The following is a 20,731-nucleotide window of genomic DNA, read 5'->3' as shown; positions in this document are numbered from 1 at the left end:
CTACGTGGGAAGCGGAAGAAGACATGATGAAGCATTATCCGTATCTCTTTCCTTCCACTCAAGCTTAAAGATGATAAGTTGTTCATGATCAAATCAAATAAACTCCTACATTTCAGTTCCATATGTCATTCATATGCATGCATGATTCATGAAAATAATTTTTTCAAAGGACATGTTTTAACATTAACATCATATTAACTACTACAACAGCCCACAAAACAATTACAACTTCAACTTTAATCATTTAATTTCTTCATTCTCATCACATAATCCATGACAACAACAACCAAAATATTAATTTAAATCAGTTCACCAACTTCAAATAAAACAACCTCTACGGTTTTAACAACATTCCAACACCAACATACATAATTTCATACATCCAATTCACATTTACACATTCACAACACGTCCAAATTCATCGTAAAACATATAGAAAATGATCAACTCTTAGCTTAACAAATTGGCTCCTTAATTTGCTGAATTTAATGACTTAAATTAATTCAATCTTGCTGCCCCTAGGATCAATCCCACGTTGCTATGGACCTTCTAAAGGGTTGAATTACCTTGTAATATTAATTTTCCGATCACAAAACTTGAGACCTTCCATGGTCAGCCATGGCCGAAGCTTCACCTCTCTCTATCTCTATGTTTCTTGAAATGTTGAAGATAAGAAATGAGCTCTTAGTCATCAATTTTACATTATATATATAGCTCCTAAGAGTGACAAGTGTCCCATTCAAGGCTAGAGCCAATCAAATTTGGCCATGCCATAGGTGGGGTCCACACGGCCACTAACACTCAATTAATTAATGAATACAAAACTTTCTCCTGGCCACAATGACAAACAAAATAAATGAAACTTATTGTGCCAAGAAAATACAAACATCAAATACATAAATAATTTGCCAAGACATCAAAATATGAAAATAAAAAAAATGAATCAAAAAAGAAATCTTACTTGAAAAAAGAAGCATAGGGTCTGTTGTTGTGTTGTTAGAAGTGAAAATGTCCAGATAAAAAAAAGAAACAATGTCTTTTGGTGTTTTAAATAAAAATATATTTAAGAAGGTAGTATTAAAAATGTCATATAATTACATGGTGTAATTACATAAATTTCTTATCTTTCATTAGGAATTGAGGAGTGTAATTACTTTTTTTCAATTACACTAATTCCTCTCATGCCGAATAATTACTTGTCCTACCAAACATATATGTAATTACACCAATTATATCAAATTCCAATTCCATTGTGGCTTTTCCCAATGAGCCCTTAATCTGTGCATATGTCTCTTTTTATTTTTGATTCAATTAAATAAAAGGCCTTGCGCCGGATTTTTATAAAAAAAAAAGAAAGAAAAGAAAACCTCAATCACTGAATCCCGGATTGGATTAGAGTTTCGCTGTAGAAAATGTTCACACAGTTTGGCGCGACGGCGGATTCACTGAGCAAAGCTTCAACTTTGATGTTCCGCATCGGTACGGACGCCCACCTCTACGATGATCCTGATGACGTCAATATTGCCCCCCTTCTCGACAGCAAATTCGACTCCGAAAAATGTGAAGCCCTCAAGAGATTACTTGCTCTCATTGCCCAAGGCTGCAGCGTCTCCAATTTCTTCCCTCAGGTCATTCCTTTTTCCATGAGAATTTTAATTCTGAATGCACTCCAAATCTGATTGCCTAATGGAACCGAGTTCGTTTATACTACTTATAAGATATTTTTTGATTTATTGAAGTTTGTTTTACTAATGCACTGCAGGTGGTGAAAAATGTGGCTTCGCAATCAATGGAAGTGAAGAAGCTGGTCTACTTGTACCTCCTCCATTATGCTGAAAAGTATGACACTAATTTAAATGAGATTATAATAACACGAGAAAAAACCTTACTCGAATATTCTCTTATTTATGTTTTAGGCGTCCAAATGAAGCATTGCTTTCAATAAACTGTTTCCAGAAGGATTTGGGAGATCCTAATCCATTGGTAAGGGCGTGGGCACTCCGTACAATGGCAGGAATTCGCCTTCATGTGATTGCGCCCCTTGTTCTGGTAGCAGTGGGAAAATGTGCAAGAGATCCATCAGTATATGTTAGGAAGTGTGCTGCTAATGCACTCCCAAAGTTGCATGATTTGCGTTTGGAGGAGAATATTAGTACTATTGAAGAGGTAGGGTTTGTAGCATCTTATAAAGTAATCATGTCCTTGTAACTTATACAGGAAAGAGCTGCTCCAATGTTCAAATCATTTATTTAAATATCATATCAGATCTGTTGCTAAGCTAGGACGTTTCCTTGGTTTGTCCTAAAAATTAGATTTCTGACTTATACAATAGCTAAAGCTTTTTAAATATGATTTCATGGCACTTTTGACAGTGGTTCAGGGACTTCTCTTCTCACCAAAAATAAAAAATAACCTTAACTTAGATTTTTCATATTTTCTTCCGTGTTGCCATATATGTTTTCTACAACTAAACTGCAATCATGGCTTCAATCATGCTCATGTCATACAAGCAAACCAAAAAAACAAGCAATTGGATTTCATTGTTACTAAATTTGACTTCTACTGCATCTACTATTATGTATTGCAGCTTGTTGGGATTCTTCTGAATGACAACTCTCCTGGAGTAGTTGGAGCTGCTGCTGCTGCATTTGCTTCTATATGTCCTAATAATTTCTCTCTAATTGCAAAAAATTATAGAAGGCTGTGCGAGACTCTCCCTGATGTCGAAGAATGGGGTCAGATTTTTTTGATAGGGATCCTTATACGGTATATTATTGCTATGCATGGGCTTGTTAAAGAATCCTTGATGGTAGCTTCCCATTCTCCAGAGAATTCTAATTCAGAAAAGGAAGGATCTGAAACCTATTTTGGAATCAAAGATAGAATCAATGACATTGGGAGTGTAGTTTGTGAATCTGAGATAGCAGAAATGGTATCCAGGAGTTATCTTGAAGGACCAGATAAGTATTTATCCCGACCATGTTCCAAAAGAGCTTCTTCTATCAAGGACTTTTCAGACTTTACATCCGCAAAAAGTAACGATGATGTAAAGATCCTGCTACTGTGCACTTTACCTCTACTGTGGAGTCAAAATAGTGCAGTGGTACTTGCTGCTGCTGGTTTGCACTGGATTATGGCTCCAAAAGATGAAATTAAACGAATTGTTAAGCCTTTGTTGTTTCTGTTGAGATCATCCGATGCCTCAAAATATGTGGTAATTCTGTCTCCCAATAGTTCGAGTCAAAACTGGTTCTTATTTACATGGTAATATGTCTGAGGAGCCATTGAACCTTTTAGGCTAGAGTAATGGACAACGAACATTGAGAGGTGCCGTTTTAGTTATTTAAGCATTGACAACATAACATTGATCCTCTGTTAACTTCTTGGACAGTTCCTGTAGGCCGTTTGTCATCTGCAATGCATATGACCTTCTATGAGAACTCACGCTTTGATGAGTTTGTATTCAGTTGTAATGGTATCGTAGATTGAGAAAACATGGCAATATAAATTGCACAAGAAATTAAAACATTGTACAGGCCTCTCAATTCTCTTGCTTTTAATTGCTTAAAGACCATGTTGTGCTGTTTTAGCATGTCAGTGGGGGCAAAGACACATGTAGAAATATTTTGACTCTCTCCACTTCCTAATTTCACAAGTTGCTGCTGGAGTTTTATACTCCCAAAAAGAGTGAGAAAAGAAACAATGTCATTCTGTTGCTGGTAGAGTGTGACTTAAGGTTGGAGGAAGAGGAATATGAGTTGGGGAAGTTAGGATGAAAACTCAAGGGCAGAGGGTTGCTCGCAGTAACAACAACATCAACAACAACAACATACCCAGTGAAATCTTACAAGTGAGAGGGTAGAATGTACGCAAACCTTACCACTATCTTGTGAAGGTCTGAGATTATTTTCGAAAGATCCTCGGCTCAAGTGCAACAAATTCAGGTACAAAAAGGAGACAGTGAGGGGAATATAGCAAGTAACAAGTAAAGAGTGCAAAGTCTATCGAAAAGGAGCCAAAAACAACAATAAAATAATGTGATAATCAAAACAATGGACAACATATGAGGATAGATTATTCAAAACAATAATAAAACAATGATAAAAATAAAAAGCAAGAACTACAATAATCCAACTAGTACCATGACAAACACTAGCCACCCTAAGCAAAAAAACACTACACTACCTACTAACCTTTTTCTTAATGCGTGTCCACACCTTTCTATCTAAGGTTATGTCTTCGATAACTTGAAGTTGTGTCATATCCTGTCTTATCACCTCTTTCCAATACTTCTTCGGTCTACCTCTGTCTCTCCTCGTACCCTCTATAACCAATCCCTCGCACCTCCTCATTGGTGCGCTTACACATCTCCTCTTCACATATCCAAACTATCTCAATCTCACTTCGCTTATCTTGTCCACCATAGAGACCACTCTTAGTCTCTCACTTTATCTCGGGTATCCTCATTTCTAATCTTATCGCTTCTAGTATGACCATACATCCATCTCAGCATCCTTATTTCCGCAACATGCATCTTCCGGACATGAGTGTTTGATTGAGCAACAATTTGCCCCATACAACAATATCGGTCTAACTACCACTCTATAGAACTTACCCTTTGACTTTTGACGGTACCTTTTTATCACACAAGACTCCGGAGTCAAGCCTCTACTTCATCCACGCCACACAAATACGATGTATGATATCATCATCAATGTCACCATTCTCTTGGATTATAAATCCAAGATACTTGAATCTGTCTCTCTTGGAGATATTTTGTGTGTCAAGCCTCACTTCCACGCCTACCTTATGTATCGCATCATTGAATTTGTACTCCACACACTCTGTCTTGGTCCTGCTCAACCTAAACCCTTTAGTCTCCAAAGTTTGTCTCCATATCTCTAACTTATCATTAACTCTATCATGCATCTCATCAATCAGTACTATGTCATCCGCAAATAACATACAACACGTCACCTCATCATGAATGTTTCGCGTCAATTCATCCATCACCAAGACAAATAGAAACGGACTAAGAGTTGATCCCTAGTGTAACCCCATCTCCATGGAAGTGCTCCGAAGCTTCACCCACCTTCTAACCCGTGTTTTAGCTCCTTCGTACATGTCCTTTATCGCCCGAATGCAGGCCACCGATATACCTCAAGGTCAATGAACACCATATGTAAGTCACTTTTCCTTTCCCGATGTTGGATCACTTAAATAGTAATGACCGTCGCTTACTGACTTGTATACAAAAAGGTGCTGATGATCAAGTTGCTGCTTTCCTAAGTTCAGCCACCAAATCAACATCTGCCAATCAATTTCTTTGCCCGGAAGCTTACTGGACTGTCAGTTTACTTGGTTCAAGTCTTTTTCACATTTTGATCGGCCTAAAAATCTTGGGTGCTTCAATGAAGTTTATCCACAGTTTAGGTTGTGGAAAAAGTGTTTTTTGGAACTGGATTAGAACTCTCCTTCCTCGGGAATTTTCAGAAGTTAAAAAGATTTTTGGTCATGGTTTAAGAAGATTTGAATTCTCCAGTAACTTAATAGCTAGTGAGATGAGGTCGTTCAGACCTTTAGGGGTTGTTTGGTATGGGGGATGGGATATGTAAAGTTGTCCTATGGATTGGGATATCCCACGGGATAAGTTATCCTACCATATATAGGGGATAACTTATCCCATCATTATAGTATAAATGGCGGGATAAATAATCCGGGGACTAATTAATACCCCTAACCAAACACAAGATAAAATAATCCTGCATTTTATCCAGGGATTATTATCCCTTCTCCCTTATACCAAACGGCCCCTTAGGGACTGTTCTTTAGGACTTTGTCTTCCTGAAAACACTATGACTGCATTATTTTTCTGCAATTAAAAATACATCTGTAAGTAGAACGTTGTTTTTGTGAAGACGCTATATCCCAACTTTGCTGCCATCTATAATACATTCGCTACTTTTGGTGTATATGTGATTCGTTGGTTGATGCAGGTACTCTGCAACATTCAAGTGTTTGCTAAAGCAATGCCTACCTTGTTTGTTTCCCATTTTGAAGACTTCTTCGTGAGCTCTACTGATCCATATCAAGTGAAAGCTCTGAAGCTTGACATACTATCTTTAATTGCGACCGATTCATCAATTTCACCTATTTTTAATGAGTTTCAGGTACAGTTTCTCCTCTAAACTTTACCAACATTTTGCAAATCATCGTGATTGTCTTGATCTAATTATTTGAGATGCTGTAGACTAGCCAAACTCAGCTTCACACGCTCATGAATCCTTTTAAAGCATCTTTCTCTCCTTTCTTATATGCCACTGAATGTAATGTTTGGTTTAATCTTTATCAACAAAAAAGGGAGTATGTGTGCATTTTATGATTTTCTTAATTGTTGCAATTTAGTTGCTTGCACATTGAGGTTTCCAATGTCTTTACAGCCACGTGTTAACTTTGCATCATTAAATTCTTTTTCTCTTTGTCATTGTGGAATTAGTCATGCAAGTTGGTGCTATAGACTTGCCAAACTCAATTTCACACGTTCATGAATCCTTTTAAAGCATTTTTCTCTCCTTTCTTATATTCCACTGAATGTAATGTTTGGTTTATTCTTTATCAACAAAAAATGAAGCTTCGCCCAAAGGTGCTCATTGAGCCGGTCACCGTTGGCTAAAAACCATTTCTCACTTGTGATGTGAAGCCCCACAGCATATAAAAAATGAAAATATAGAAAGTGTGCCATGATGTGTGCTTTTTATGATTTTCTTAATTGTTGCAATTTAGTTGCTTGCACATCGGGGTTTCCAATATCTTTACAGTCACGTGTTAACTTCGCATCATTAAATACTTTTTTCTCTTTGTCGTTGTGGAATTAGTCATGCAAGATGGTGCTAATTTGTTAGTTAATTTCTAGGATTATATTAAAGATCAAGATAGAAGGTTTGCTGCAGATGCTGTTGCTGCTATTGGTTTATGCGCCCAACGACTTCCAAATATAGCAAGCATATCTTTGGAAGGGCTATTGGTTTTGACTTCATGTGGTAAAAACATCTTCTGTGTATGGAGTCTATAGGAGAGGTTTTGTTGTTTTGTAATTCTGAGCTCCATTTCTTTATTTATTTAGTTTCAGTTTTTTAAGTGATCACGGTCACATGCAGAAATTTCAGATGTGGACATAGCATCAACGGATGAAGAAGCAGTTATTCTGGTTCAAGCAATAAATTCCATCAAAACAATCATAAAACAGGAACCCTCAAGTCATGACAAAGTGAGTTGCTTTACTAACTCAGCAAATTTGCACATTTTGCAATTTCTAGTCAATTATTATCTTTTTGTTACCTGTTAATTAATAATGATATCTTAGGAATTTTCTTGATCTGGTAACAGGTACTTCCTCCGTTAAGTGTACATGACACTATTTCCTTATTTGTTTGTTCCAAAAGGAATTTGGCATTTTTATATTTGAAAACATCCAACTATAAATTTATTATTTTTCCCATAATGAGAAGTTTTAATAGACACAAATGTTATGGTATGTTTAAGACCACATGTTTTAGAAGTCTTATAGCCACACAAATGTAATGAGTAATGACATGTTTAAGACCCCAAGTTTCAAAAGTCTCCCCTTTTTTCACTTTAAAATCCATAAGGAGTCGAACTATGTCACACAAATTGAAATGGAGGGAGTATATACAGTGTTTCATTAATGTTGCTTCTGGTACTAGGTAGACTGCTTATCATCTTAGGAGTCTTTTAACCAGGGGCAGATTTTTTATCTCGGTTGGAACTCTGTATATATAAGAAATGCTATAAATATAAAACTTGGCACCCGGAGTATCAAGAAGGTCCACGGTGCAAGTGGTTAAACCCTATGTTTTCCTCCCAAGGAACAGCAATTCGAATCCTTGTTGCTACTCTTTTTAAAACATTTTAGTATATTTCTTTGACCACTTTTTTTTTTCATGGGAACTTTTGGTATTATACTTAAAAAAAGCAAGCTCGTTCACTATGAGTGGAAAATCAAATGAACAAGGTCTATTTATCTTCTATGGATTCACATCATTTTTCTTTCCTTTTTATTTCAAGCATAAAATATCAGCAAATAGTTTTCTTTTTCCCAAAAACCCTTTATATTGTCCTCTCTCTTCATCAGAATTTTAATAATCTTTTCCTGTTGCCCCAGCTTCATTTCTGTTTCCGTCTCTTATCTTGAATTTTACATGTTATTTTATTTTTATTTACATGGTTTAGCAAAATACAAAAGAAAAGGGTATGTTGAGTCTTGGTCCACGCTAATTTAGAAAAGAAATCTTCTTATATTATAGAGATTATGCTTCTAAGCTTGAGTTGATGTACCTATCTAAACGTGAACCTCTATATATATTATTTGGAATAATATTTGTCTATGTATCAAAAAAGCTAAATAACCCTAAATGGTAAGCCGAAATTGATCAAACCGATCAAATGTTTATTCTATTTGAACCATATAAATTGTAATACGTCTACTTTTACAGCAAAGTGGCCCCCGGAACCTCCAAATCCTGGATCCGCCTCCGGTTCTAATGGGAAACGTTACATGTTCGCAGTCCTTTTGGAGAAGAAGTGTCAATGGGCTCGTCTTGTCACCTTTCTGATGTGGACTTCAGAAGACGTGTTGCAGAAATTTAATGCACTGTTAAAGTTTTCTGACATGGAACTTTTGAATCTGAGCTCTAATTGTAACTTAGACACATTTATTAAACAAAAAGCTTATAGTTTAGAGAACTTCACTAAAGGAGCCTGCAGTGACTAGTGCCACCGGAATGTGGAAATCCTGTGCGTTAGCTGAGCCATGAGTAGAAACTTTACATGTAAATTCTGCGTTACTTTTATTTTGAGATGGCAACATGAGCTACCAATTAACCTTCATCCCGTTATTTTTTAATGAAGTAAGGTGTTTCATTATTGGCATCAAACAGATATTGTACAAAAGTAAAACTTAGCTCCATTAATGATGTTATGCTAGAACCAGGGAGCTAACAAAAAACCAAAAAAATGTGGGGAAGCACACAAACATGTGGCTAAGTCAATTATAGAGAAATAGATAGCTACCATTCTTATCCCCAAGTCTCAGTTTGGTTTTTTTTTTGAAGCAAGAAAATCATTTGAATTGCAAGTTATTCAAATTCGACTTCTTTTGACTTGAGTAGACCATCATGTGCCAAAGTATACTCACTGGCACATACATCAACCTTTGAAGTGCATGATAAGTTGACTGTTCAGTTTGGGTTGAGCAGGAATTGAATCCTGATGCAATACATCACCTAGCAACCTGTGGATGTGTATTGCAGGTTATCATAATTCAGGGCTATAATTAATACTTCCTAAATGCAATACTTACAGAAATGTCATTTTAATAAGAACTGTTTCTGGTACATAAGCTGTAACAATTTACTTGCACCTTGCTTCTTCTTCTTTTCTACTTAAACCTTGCTTTACATGCATTCTTTTATGTCCTCCCTGCATATAATGATTAACATACTTGTCAAAAACCCTAAAAGAAAAAAAAAAGAAGTATATAAAATAACTTTGACACAGAACTTACTCACACTTGTTTTGACATAGGTAATTGTTCATTTGGCTCGTAAGTTGGATTCTATCCGAGTACCAAGTGCACGTGCAATGATTATTTGGATGTTGGGCGAGTATAATTCCATGGGACATATAATTCCAAAGGTGTTACTCACAGTTCTCAAGTATCTTGCTTGGACTTTTTCTTCTGAAGCACTTGAAATGAAGCTCCAGATTCTTAATGCCATGGTCAAGGTAGAGCACTACCAATATAGTTGTTTTTCCTCAATGAGCCTCTAGTTCGAATGCTTTTGGATGGAAAATTTTGCACTTATCTTAATTGTATTGCCTTTTACCTCTGGAAAATTTTCTTCTTTTCTCATAATTATATTCCTTTGATGTTCTTGGCCTAATTGGAATATTTGTCTACGGCTGTACTTTGTGTTGTTAAGACAAAAATTAAATTTATAATCAAACAGCAGAGAAAGTGAGTTTACTGTTTAATGGCTTCAATTGCTATTAAGAAGCACAACTGACATTATAGGAGCATCATCTCCACTATCGGCAATGAATCTTTTTCGTGCCAGATTTAGTTACTCCATTTTCTATTGAGGAAGTAGCTTGACATGAGATGCAGATTCTGTTATATACAGAACATGTTATGGTGTTTGTTTATCTACATAAGAATCCAACAAAATCAATAATGACATGTATCTTTTTGACTAACTAAAGGATTATTAGAGTATCTTTGTTATGAGGAGTGCTTTACTGTACTTTCAGACTATCTGTAATATGATTAATCTGTCCTAAAATATGATTGCTAAAACGTGTCTAAACTGACATACGCTATGAGTTTACATATTGAACTTATTTTGCTCATATATCTGACATAGGGCTTCTCGAAAGTATAAGATTAGATGTTGCTGACTCCTGTATTCTTTGAGAAAGAGATGCTATCCAAATATGCAACTGATTTGGTATTTTTATGAAATAATTTCCTTTGATTCAGCAATGACTGAATTTCTCAAACCTCGAGTTGATTCAGGAATCTTGACTCATTTAATCAATAATAGGCTTGTATTTTTTTCAGATCTTATTACATGCAGAAGGGGAAGCACTATCAACCTTCAAGACACTCTTAAACTATGTACTTGAACTAGCTAAATGTGACTTGAACTATGATATCCGTGACCGTGGACGTCTTCTACAGAAACTCTTATCTCCCTATACTGGCACTCATGAGTTGGAAGAATCAGCTCCTGACAGCACATTGCATGTACTTGCAGGACATTTATTTGGGAGAGAAGAAAAACCCATACCTTCAGAACCATTAGCTTATCGGTTTTATCTTCCTGGATCTCTTTCACAGATGGTTCTTCATGCTGCTCCAGGATATGAACCTCTCCCACAGCCATTAAGTTTGATTTGCAATGATACTACTCATGAATCCAATATGGTAAAAGGTATGAAACAACCTGGGAATGGAGCCACTCAAAGTGAATCGTATGAAACTGATGATGCTGACACGGTATCTGGATCACTAAATGAAGAAAGCACATCTGGTTACAATTCTCAAGATTCTAAAACTGGTTCAAGTGGAGCTCAGGGTAGCCACGGGAGTGGGTCTGTGAGTGATGATGATGAGCATGCTGGTCCACTGATTCATCTTTCTGACAGTGGCAATGCTCATGGGAATCAGTTGGGGCCAAGGTTTAATCAAAATTCTGACTCCAATGATCTTGGGGAATTAATGTCTATAAAATCTCTTGAATCCTGGTTGGATGACAATCCTGGTTCTACCCACAATTCGGTAGAATTGAATAATGTCTGTCAATCATTGGCCAGAATTTCAATTGGAGATATTAGTAGCAGAGTGAAACCTAAATCTTACACTTTGTTAGATCCTGCAAATGGAAACGGCTTGAGTGTGGAATACATATTTTCATCAGAGGTGTCAAGCATATCTCCTCTGCTTGTTTGTATTCAGATTACATTCACCAACAATTCGGTGGAAGCTATGTCAAATTTACAGTTGATCGAAGAGGATTCTGGCATGAGGGTAGAATCTTCAGATCAAGTATTGACATCAGATGAGAGGTTATTGTTGTGCTTTGCAATTTTCAATATTTACTTTGTTGGTCAAAATAATACTGATTCTTATGGTGAATAATGCTGTTTTGAGAACATGCCCTTTTGAGTATTTCTTTTGTCAGTCAACCTTTTCCTAGATATAAAAGAGGAAATAGATGTAATGGTAAGATAGTTCTTTAAGTTATGCTGTCCTTTGTGAAGGTACTCTCTTTCTCATCTAGAAAACCTTTTTTACAGTTCCTTTTGTTGCTTTATGAACTAGTGGCCAGGAGTTTGAGTTCATTGTTTCACTGGTCTTCAGGCCTTCAGTGAAATGCTCAACGAGAAAATTATATTACCATAGAGTTGTCTTAGACCATTACAGAAATGTAAATACATAATTCATCTGTAGTCACTTAAATGGATAATTGGAACATCTCAATACCTGGCCTCCAGGTTCCTGAATGGTCAGTTATGCATATAATAGGATTGATACTGTAGAGGGTGCATTTTGTTTTAATTAATTTCCTATTTTTCTCTGTTGCTATGAAATGTTCTGCTCTGTTCATCTGCTGTCGTCGTCTTTAATTTTTAGTAATATGACAACATTAGCATTACGATTGTACTGCCTAGTCCTGCTATGGCATCTTATTCTTTCTTCAAGTTGGTGAGGACTCTTGCACTTTTTCATCTTTGTTTGTAGTTCCAAGATGTCTGTTAATGATGTGCCGACTCTAGTTCCAATGGAAGAAATTGCTAAGCTGGAGCGAGGTCAGGTTATGCAGAGAACCCTTCAGGTCCGGTTCCACCATCATCTGTTGCCCCTTAAGCTACTTTTATGGTGCAATGGCAACAAGTATCCTGTGAAGTTGAGACCTGATATTGGGTATTTTATGAAACCTCTTTCAATGGAAATTGATATGTTCTCAATCAAGGAATCTCTGCTACCTGGAATGTTTGAATATATAAGGAGGTCAGTTGTTTGAACCCTTGAAGTTTGATTGTCATTGTTTTGCGTCTCATATCTGTGTTGTGCCAAGAGATTGTTGCTTTTATCAAAACCAAATCGGCAAAATCCAATTTTCTTTTTTGTGGATCTGCTGATATATTATTAGGGCAAATCAACTGAGGTATGCCATTTTGCCGTTCTTTCGGAAAATGATGACAATTCTCTGTTCTTGAATTGTGTGGGTACCCGGGTTCTCGAACCTTACAAATGGGAAAAGAAAGTAAAACTCTCTACAAAGAGGACATCTGAGAAATATCAGTTTTAAGTTGGATGTGTAAATGAAACTGAAGTTCTTGTGGGATTTGCACTCATTGTTCTAGGATTCTCTTGTGACCATTTTCCTATAATTTGCTACAGGTGTACTTTCATTGACCATATTGAAGAACTTAACAAGCTTGAAAGCCCCTTAGCAAAGGACAACTTCCTTGTAATCTGTGAGACTTTGGCTTTAAAGGTGCTTAGTAATGCCAATCTTTTTCTTCTATCCTTGGACATGCCTGTTGGTACCAACCTCGATGATGCTTCAGGTTTACGGCTTAGGTTCAGTGGTGAGATATTAAGCAGCTCAATTCCATGTTTAATTACTATTACTCTTGAAGGTAGATGCTCCGAACCGCTGGAAGCTAAAGTGAAAGTAAACTGCGAAGAGACTGTTTTTGGCCTGAACTTTTTGAACAGGGTTGTGAATTTTTTGACTGAGCCTGCTCGTTTATGATGAGAAGCTAGTTTAATCTGAAATGAACTGATCATTGGATTATTTTTTTGTCGTCGAGGTGTTAATTATGTACATTTTCCTTGTAGCATTGTACTATTGGTGGCCTTTGCAATGGTAGTTTCTTCATATGTGAAGTCAAGTTATTGCAGATGTAAATCTGGACACCACTGTTTGTTCATATAGATGATTTGTTGTTTTGCCTTGTATCAATGCATTGGTATTACGTATTGAATCCCGAAAGAAAAAAAAAGGAATGGGAATAATTCTTTGGAAGAACACACTAAATTTAACTCATCACCGAACAATAAAAAAAAATGACGACGTTTTCTCTCTTTCTTGGACAATGTGATTCGGAGTTGCGGCGCAAGAGGTTGTGAGACGAGGTATAGTGAAAATTAACCTCAAATAAAAGATTTTTGTCGTGATCTAGAAGTAGAATTTAAATATGAATTTTCTGATTGATAAATGACCGCAGAAATGGAAATTAAAAAGTAAGCTATTAACTGGAAAATGGAAATGCAAATTGTAGTTATCTCCATACATCTGCCAGAAGAAATGAAAGAGAAAGAAACGTAAGAGAATAATTTGGGAAGACAGATACTTTGGATTCGATGCCCTCTCTCCTTCAGCTAGTTTTTACATATAGTTGTAACAGAATGAGCTGAGCTGGTCAAATCAGAGTCCTTGCTGCTCATTAATCTAATATTGAATCCTCTCCTTCCACGTGACATCTATTATAACTAATTCAACTCTTAAGTAGATAATAACACGGAAAATCTTAGTAGCTAAGTTGGTTGGCTACATGAATGCTTACTTTGTTGGTGAGAGTTCGATTTTCCACATTGTAATTCCTTCCCTTTTTCCCTAACCTATCACCTATTTTTTTTAATTTTTAAATAGCTCATGGCAATCCTTTCCTCCCTAAATAATCCTTTTCCTCATGGATCAAGTATCAAAATCAGGGAATTTAGCCTTAATGTACTCGTAGTCCTCCTATGTAGCATCTTGTCGAAGACAAGTTGGACCACTGTACTAACATCCTATCCATAACTAATAAAATCACACAGTCAAATTCAAATATGATCATAAATAGTAAAATGTAGCACGATGGGCATAAGAAGCAAATAAATCAACAACAACAATAACTAATAATGAGTAGCATATCAAACAGAAGGGGATGAGACCCACACAACTGAGGAGGTTATGGATAAATCACAAATGAAAAGCCAAGCCAAGAATCTGTAGAATAATCAACAGATGAGGATTAAAGAGATGCAACTGTCTGTTAACAGAGTTGAAAATGAAGTTCAAAATACAGAGGACCAAGATATCACCTCCTCAGCTATGGTGATAAAGGCTAACAGAAAAGAAAATTTGATGAGCTCATTTTGATGGAGGAGTTGGCAGAGGCTAGATACCATGAGCCTTTGGAAATGATCATCTCCAATTAGTTGAAGGTACCATTTGCAGCAAAGGAAAGCACAATTTCAAGATTTCCACCGGTGTGACTGAAGAAGTACAAGCATTACAATCAGGAGAAGAAAAGGAAAGCAATGCAGTGATGCCTCACTTAACATTATGTAATACCCCAAAAGTACCTAGTTCAGATCAAACCAAAAAGAGTTTAGAAAATTTCTAGTTTGCAGAAGATCAGGTTTTACGGACATCATTTACGACCCATAAATGGAACTACGAGTTGTAGATGTGCTCCGTAGATCAACTTTAGAAATGAGAAATTCAGGCTTGAGATTTATGATCTGAATTTACGACTCATAGAACCTTTTACAATTCGTAGACACCAGTCATTAATCATCTTCAGAAGCTTGGAAAATGTAAGACCCCGGAAGTTGAAAAGTTAAAACAAGATTTTTTTTGCAGAAATGCTTTTGGTGCAGTTCTCACGAGCCGACCTACGGGTCGTAGAAAGTCTTATAGAACATAGAAAGGTCTAGTAGGGAAGGTCCAGAGGTTGGAAAAATTGGCTAAGTGTCAGATCAATGGACGAAAGGTTCTACAGACTGTAGAAAGTTATACGAGTCGTAGGATGGCCCGTAGAGTGAGGTTTAGAGAGTTGGATTTTTGAATTTTTTTGAAGTGTACAGGACAATTGGGTTGACGACCCGTAGAGTTCTCTAAGACCCGTAGAATTCATTTGTAGGATTGAACGCTATTTCTAATAGCTATTGTTTTGGTACATGGCTTCTATGGACGCCTCCGAAGACCCGTGGAAAGCGGTACATTCCATAGGAAAAGGGTTGTAGGAGTGGAGTACAATTTCAATAGCTCTGGAATTGGGACATGGGTTCTATAGACCTTGTTGATGAACCGTAGGAAACCTTACGGACCGTAGGTCCTGTTTGTAGGGTCACTCCGACAAATTTTATCTGGGCTATTTTGGAAAATTTTCATTCTTTTAACTCCTAAACTATGTTGTTTTGGAGAAATTTGGACGACTTATAACTACCCTAACCCTTCAAACCTTCCTTATTCCCTCTAATTCTCTCAAAATCATCTAATGCATCAAGATTTCTCTCCTAAGGATCTTCTTCTCCAACAAGCTAGGGTTCCAAGGAAATTCAAGTCTCCTCTCAAGTTTCAAGCTAGGTTTTAGTGAGGTATGTGGGAATTTCATCCATAGATCCTTTCCATTCATGGAGTCCCAAAGATTTCTCTCCTTTCTCTATAAATTTCAATCCAATTGTTCTAGGATTTTGATGATTTAGCATTGGTTTCATTCAATTATGCTTTTACTCATCTTTAATAATTTTACTATGCATGAATTGATGTTAATTACCTATTTTCAAGAAGTTTTACATGAACACATGTATTATGCCTATTTTATAACTATGAACCATGATTTGAGAGTTTACCTGCATCACAAATTTATGAATTATGATTTCAAGGATGCTTTTAGATAAAGTATCAATATATTTTTATGAAACTAAGGTTTGCTTTGGAAGGAAAGCAATCTCATCGTGAAGGTTTTTCATGATCTAGCCCTTTTAAGTTAAGTGTAATTTTATATGAAATACTTATAATGATGTAGATGCTTTTAATTAAGTATCTCTTATGACTTGATTGGGTCGAGGTTTATGATATGTTTTAAGGAACTACTCTTATGATTTTCAAAGTATCCATGATAAATTTGGTCTTATAAGCCTATTATCATTTTCCATGACTATCGTATGATTATGAATGTTATTCTTGTTGAGAGTTTACTTAGCATCAAGTGGACTAGGAGCAATCACCTAGATCCCCTAACTACATGCCACCATAAGATGCCTTAAATGGATAGTCTAAACTTAAGCTAGTAAATCCATATATAGTTCATGTAAATGGTCCTTACCTTGGCAAGTGGGATAACCTCTTTACGGAGTGGGGAAGACACTAGACTCCATGCTATATCTCTCATAGTTTATGTAGGTTAACGACATCTCTCACTAATTGTTATGATTCCTCTATGTTATGTTTACTTGATTACGAGTTTTGCATTGACCATGTCTTATGATTCAAATGATGCTTTTAATGGTTTAACTATGTTTAACTTGGTCATTGCATTATTATGATTTACGTCATGAATTACATATTTTCCATACTTATTACATTTCATGTACTAACACATACCCTATTGACTATATCATTTCATAAAATAGGTCACGATATGCCATCTGACTATATTATTTCATAATATAGGTCACGACGCTCCTGTCCATTCTTAAGGCTAGTACGGGTTCCGTTGGTGATGTTTACTTTGGTGATTCCTCATGATTTTAGGACGCAACCACTATGTCATTTCTTATTTTCAGACTTTTGCACTTTCTTAAGTTTTGGGTGAGTTAGGGCTTGTCCTACGCCCCCGTCTATGTTAGTAGAGTCATTGTCGGACTAGACTAGTATGAGTTTATTCATTTCACATGTTATGATTGGGATTTTCTTTTATTGAGATTTCTATATTTTGAGACTTATGTTCCGCATTTACGATTACTCTTAATTCATGTTATCTTATGTTATGCTGTGTATGTGCTAAGACGCTTGATTAGGGTCTCTCAGAATTTTAATCATCGTGTCACGTCTAAGGCCTAGCTCGGACCGTGACAAATTTGTTATCAGAACATAAGGTTCAAATTTCTTAGGATATCTGACATGCTGCGTCGAGTAGAGTTTTATTCATGAGTGTAAAGCGCGCCACATTTATGAATGAGAGGCTATGAGGCATTTAAGAAACTTCACTTCTTTCATCATTTTTAAGTCGTGCGATAGAGTTTAACTCCATAAGGTTTTCCTTCTAGATCTTATTCTTTGCGTTATAGAATCATGCCTGCACGAAGTTCCTACGTGAGAAGGAATGTGAATGCGAATGTGGATGAGGAGAAATAAGCTCCACATGCTCTAGTTGACCCTTTGGCCGAGCAAGTCTCTCATGTTGAATTTAGTGCAGCTTTCCAAGTGCTTGCCCAAGCTATGGCGGCCCAAGCCAATCGTGAGGTGATTGCTCTCGTGAACCTAAATATTGGTATAATGGCCACTAGAGTTCATGACTTCACGAGGATAAAGCCTTCAGAATTCCATGGGTCCAAGGTGGATGAAGATACACAAGAGTTCATTGAAGGGATTCACAAGATTGTCGACATCATTAGGGTTAGTCAAGTGGAAAAGATAGATTTGACTGCATATCAATTGAGGGGAGTGGCTCAAATTTGGTTTGGCCAATGGAAAAGAGAGAGAGCTAGGGATGCAGGTCCTTTAGATTTGGAAGAGTTTAAGAATGCTTTTCTTGGCAGTTTCTTTCCCCTGGAGTTGAGGGAGGCTAAAATCTAAGAGTTCATCAATTTAAAGTAAGGTAACACGAGTGTGAGGGAGTATTCCTTGATGTTCACAAAATTATCCAAATATACTCCGCTTATGGTTGCCGACTCTAGAGCTAGTATGAGCAAGTTTGTTATAGGTATTTCAGATTTGGTTGTCAAAGAATGTAGAACAACCATGTTGATCAAAGAGATGGACATCTTGAGGTTGATTACTCATACTGAGAAAATTGAGGAAGAACAACTTAACGAGAAGGCTAGAGATTCAAAGAGGTCAAGGACCGATAATAGTGACTTTTCACACTCTAGGTTCGGTAATGGTGGCCATTACAGTTTCACCCAAAGTTCTCCAATTAGAATTCTTCTAGTACTCTGGATTTGAAATTCAACAAGGATAGGATGTTTAACCCTAAGCCTCAAGGGAGCGCTCCGAGTGGTCAGACTGTCCCCACATATAAGAGGTGTTGGAGGAATCACCTAGGAGAGTGTTTAGCATATTCTAGTGTATGTTTTGGGTAATGCAAGATGGATCACTAGGTAAAAGATTGTCCTTCGGGTGTTGGTAGAGGTAGATATGGTCGACCACAGACTCAAAATACTTCATTATGTTCTTGTGATATCAGCGCCAGAGCAAATTCTATGTTCTTCAAACTCGATAAGAGTTGGAGAATTCTCCCGATGTGGTTACGATATGTTACGAGTATTTCAGTTTGATGTTTATGCTTTATTAGATCAGGGAGAAAATCTTTCTTTTGTGACTCTGTCATGATCCAACCCCATAGGCCGTGACTAGTGCGCGAATTGGACACTCGTGTACCCACCTGTCATTTATAATCAATCTGCAACTAAACATGATATGTAACTCATAAGGACAAAATGTTGTCTCGAAACTATCACACATATATATTTTGAAGACACCTATCTCCTGAGGAGTCACAACCATCAAAAGATAACATAGTACTTAAGCCGACAAGGCTGCCACTACATACAACATCCCAAAATATGTATATACATGAGCCGATAAAGCTGCCACTATGAATGGGAACGTCCCAAAATATAAGTCATATAGACAAAACTGAACACATATACACACAACCCACACATATGTATACAGACCTCTAAGAGTATCAACAGTATCATATGGCGGGACAGGGTCCCGCCGTACCCCTGAATAAAAGTATGTGTACATCAAAAGGATCTGTACCAAAAGTGTAGGCTCCGTGACAACGAAGCACTCCAAGGAAGCTGAGTAGAAGTCTTAGGTGCGATCAACCGCGAAAAGTCAGTAATAAAGAATCCGCGATTTTCAATTCCGGCGCAAGTAAACATAAACAGGCTGGCGGATCACCAAAGCGAGTATCTGCACCTACGGGCATGAAATGCATCCTCCCCTAAGAAGGGGGGTCAGTACGAGATAGGTACTGAGTATATAAGTCATGAAATATGACAAGAAATATCATAACTGAAGTAGAGAGTCCAGGAGATAAGTATGATAATCAAGAATTCACTGTACCTGTGTCTTACGAAACAAATTATGCATATCATTATCATATACCATACCCGATCCATTATGGGACTCGGTGTCATAATCGTATCATCATATACATATACCGTACCCGACCCTCTGGTAAGGGACTTGGTGAATAAAGTCGTATATACATATACCGTACCCGGCCCATTATGGGACTCGGTGAATGTAGTAAAATTGTGCATGATAACATACTCGGCCCGAGACTCGATGAAAGATGTAATAACAATATGCACAAGCAGAATAGTGAGTAGCCATATGCATTTAGATCATTATTTGAGACTCCTTAGATAAGTAGGCTAATTAATACTTGAGTATCAGGGTGATAGTCATGTTCAGTACTCTTTGAATGTCACTATGAGCTCTATTAAATAAAACTTCAGGGATCATAGACACATATCAAGATAATGCAATACAACTTATGAAAGTTAAGGACATTAATCATTATAGAGTCTTTAAGAATAAGGACTTTCACATACCAACTACTATCTAACATATACAAGACTCAAGGGCAGTAGTTCAACTACTTTAAGAGTTTTAACGTCAAGAAGTGAATAAGAATCATGAATCATACTCGAAACCTATGAATGGAATTACCCCAAAGCTCATATCATATATTGCTTATATCTAAGACATGCCAAAAGAAAGAAGAGATAGCTTTACATACCTTTGGTGTTTATTCGTAACACAACACGTATACGCTGCCCAAAGTATTAACCTATATTAAGACCTCAAGAACTATGGTTAAGCTACGGGGAGATTCAAAACGTATTCCAACGTTAGCAACTTCTTTCTAGATAATTTAGATGACGTTTCCCTTATATTTAAACCAACTATATAACAACCAAGCCAACATCAATAACCACACATTCAAGTACTAATCCGAGACTATTCAAGACAAGACTCAAGAACACTCTAAACAGCCCGCACAATATTTTAAATAGCCCCACATTCACAACATTCGATAACAATCCACATACGACTACCACATATTCAAATTATCCTTAATGACCCATAGTCTCAACGTTTTTATTGAAACGATCTTCTAACAGCCC

At 36.8% G+C, this 20,731-nt stretch overlaps 1 protein-coding gene across 2 annotated transcripts; it reads left to right on the top strand.

Moving 5' to 3' along the window:
• The first annotated feature begins 1,330 nt into the window (after positions 1-1,330).
• Positions 1,331-13,553, top strand: LOC129898596 (AP3-complex subunit beta-A). 2 transcript variants are annotated; one of them, XM_055973185.1, is made up of 11 exons: positions 1,331-1,628; positions 1,763-1,839; positions 1,917-2,166; positions 2,588-3,214; positions 5,997-6,170; positions 6,914-7,040; positions 7,158-7,267; positions 9,604-9,804; positions 10,640-11,646; positions 12,323-12,592; positions 12,986-13,553. In XM_055973185.1, the coding sequence occupies exons 1-11, from the start codon at positions 1,413-1,415 to the stop codon at positions 13,341-13,343; spliced, it is 3,417 nt and encodes a 1,138-aa protein (XP_055829160.1). In that variant the 5' UTR covers positions 1,331-1,412; the 3' UTR covers positions 13,344-13,553. The 2 variants fall into 2 exon arrangements, with proteins under 2 accessions (XP_055829160.1, XP_055829161.1); XM_055973186.1 differs by lacking the exon at positions 2,588-3,214.
• The last annotated feature ends 7,178 nt before the right edge of the window (positions 13,554-20,731 follow it).

This window comes from Solanum dulcamara, chromosome 8 (genome assembly GCF_947179165.1).
Source record: "Solanum dulcamara chromosome 8, daSolDulc1.2, whole genome shotgun sequence".
In the NCBI taxonomy this organism is placed as follows: Eukaryota; Viridiplantae; Streptophyta; class Magnoliopsida; order Solanales; family Solanaceae; genus Solanum; species Solanum dulcamara.
The sequence above is the reverse complement of the archived record's forward strand: the minus strand, read 5'-3'. Positions and strand labels throughout refer to the sequence as shown.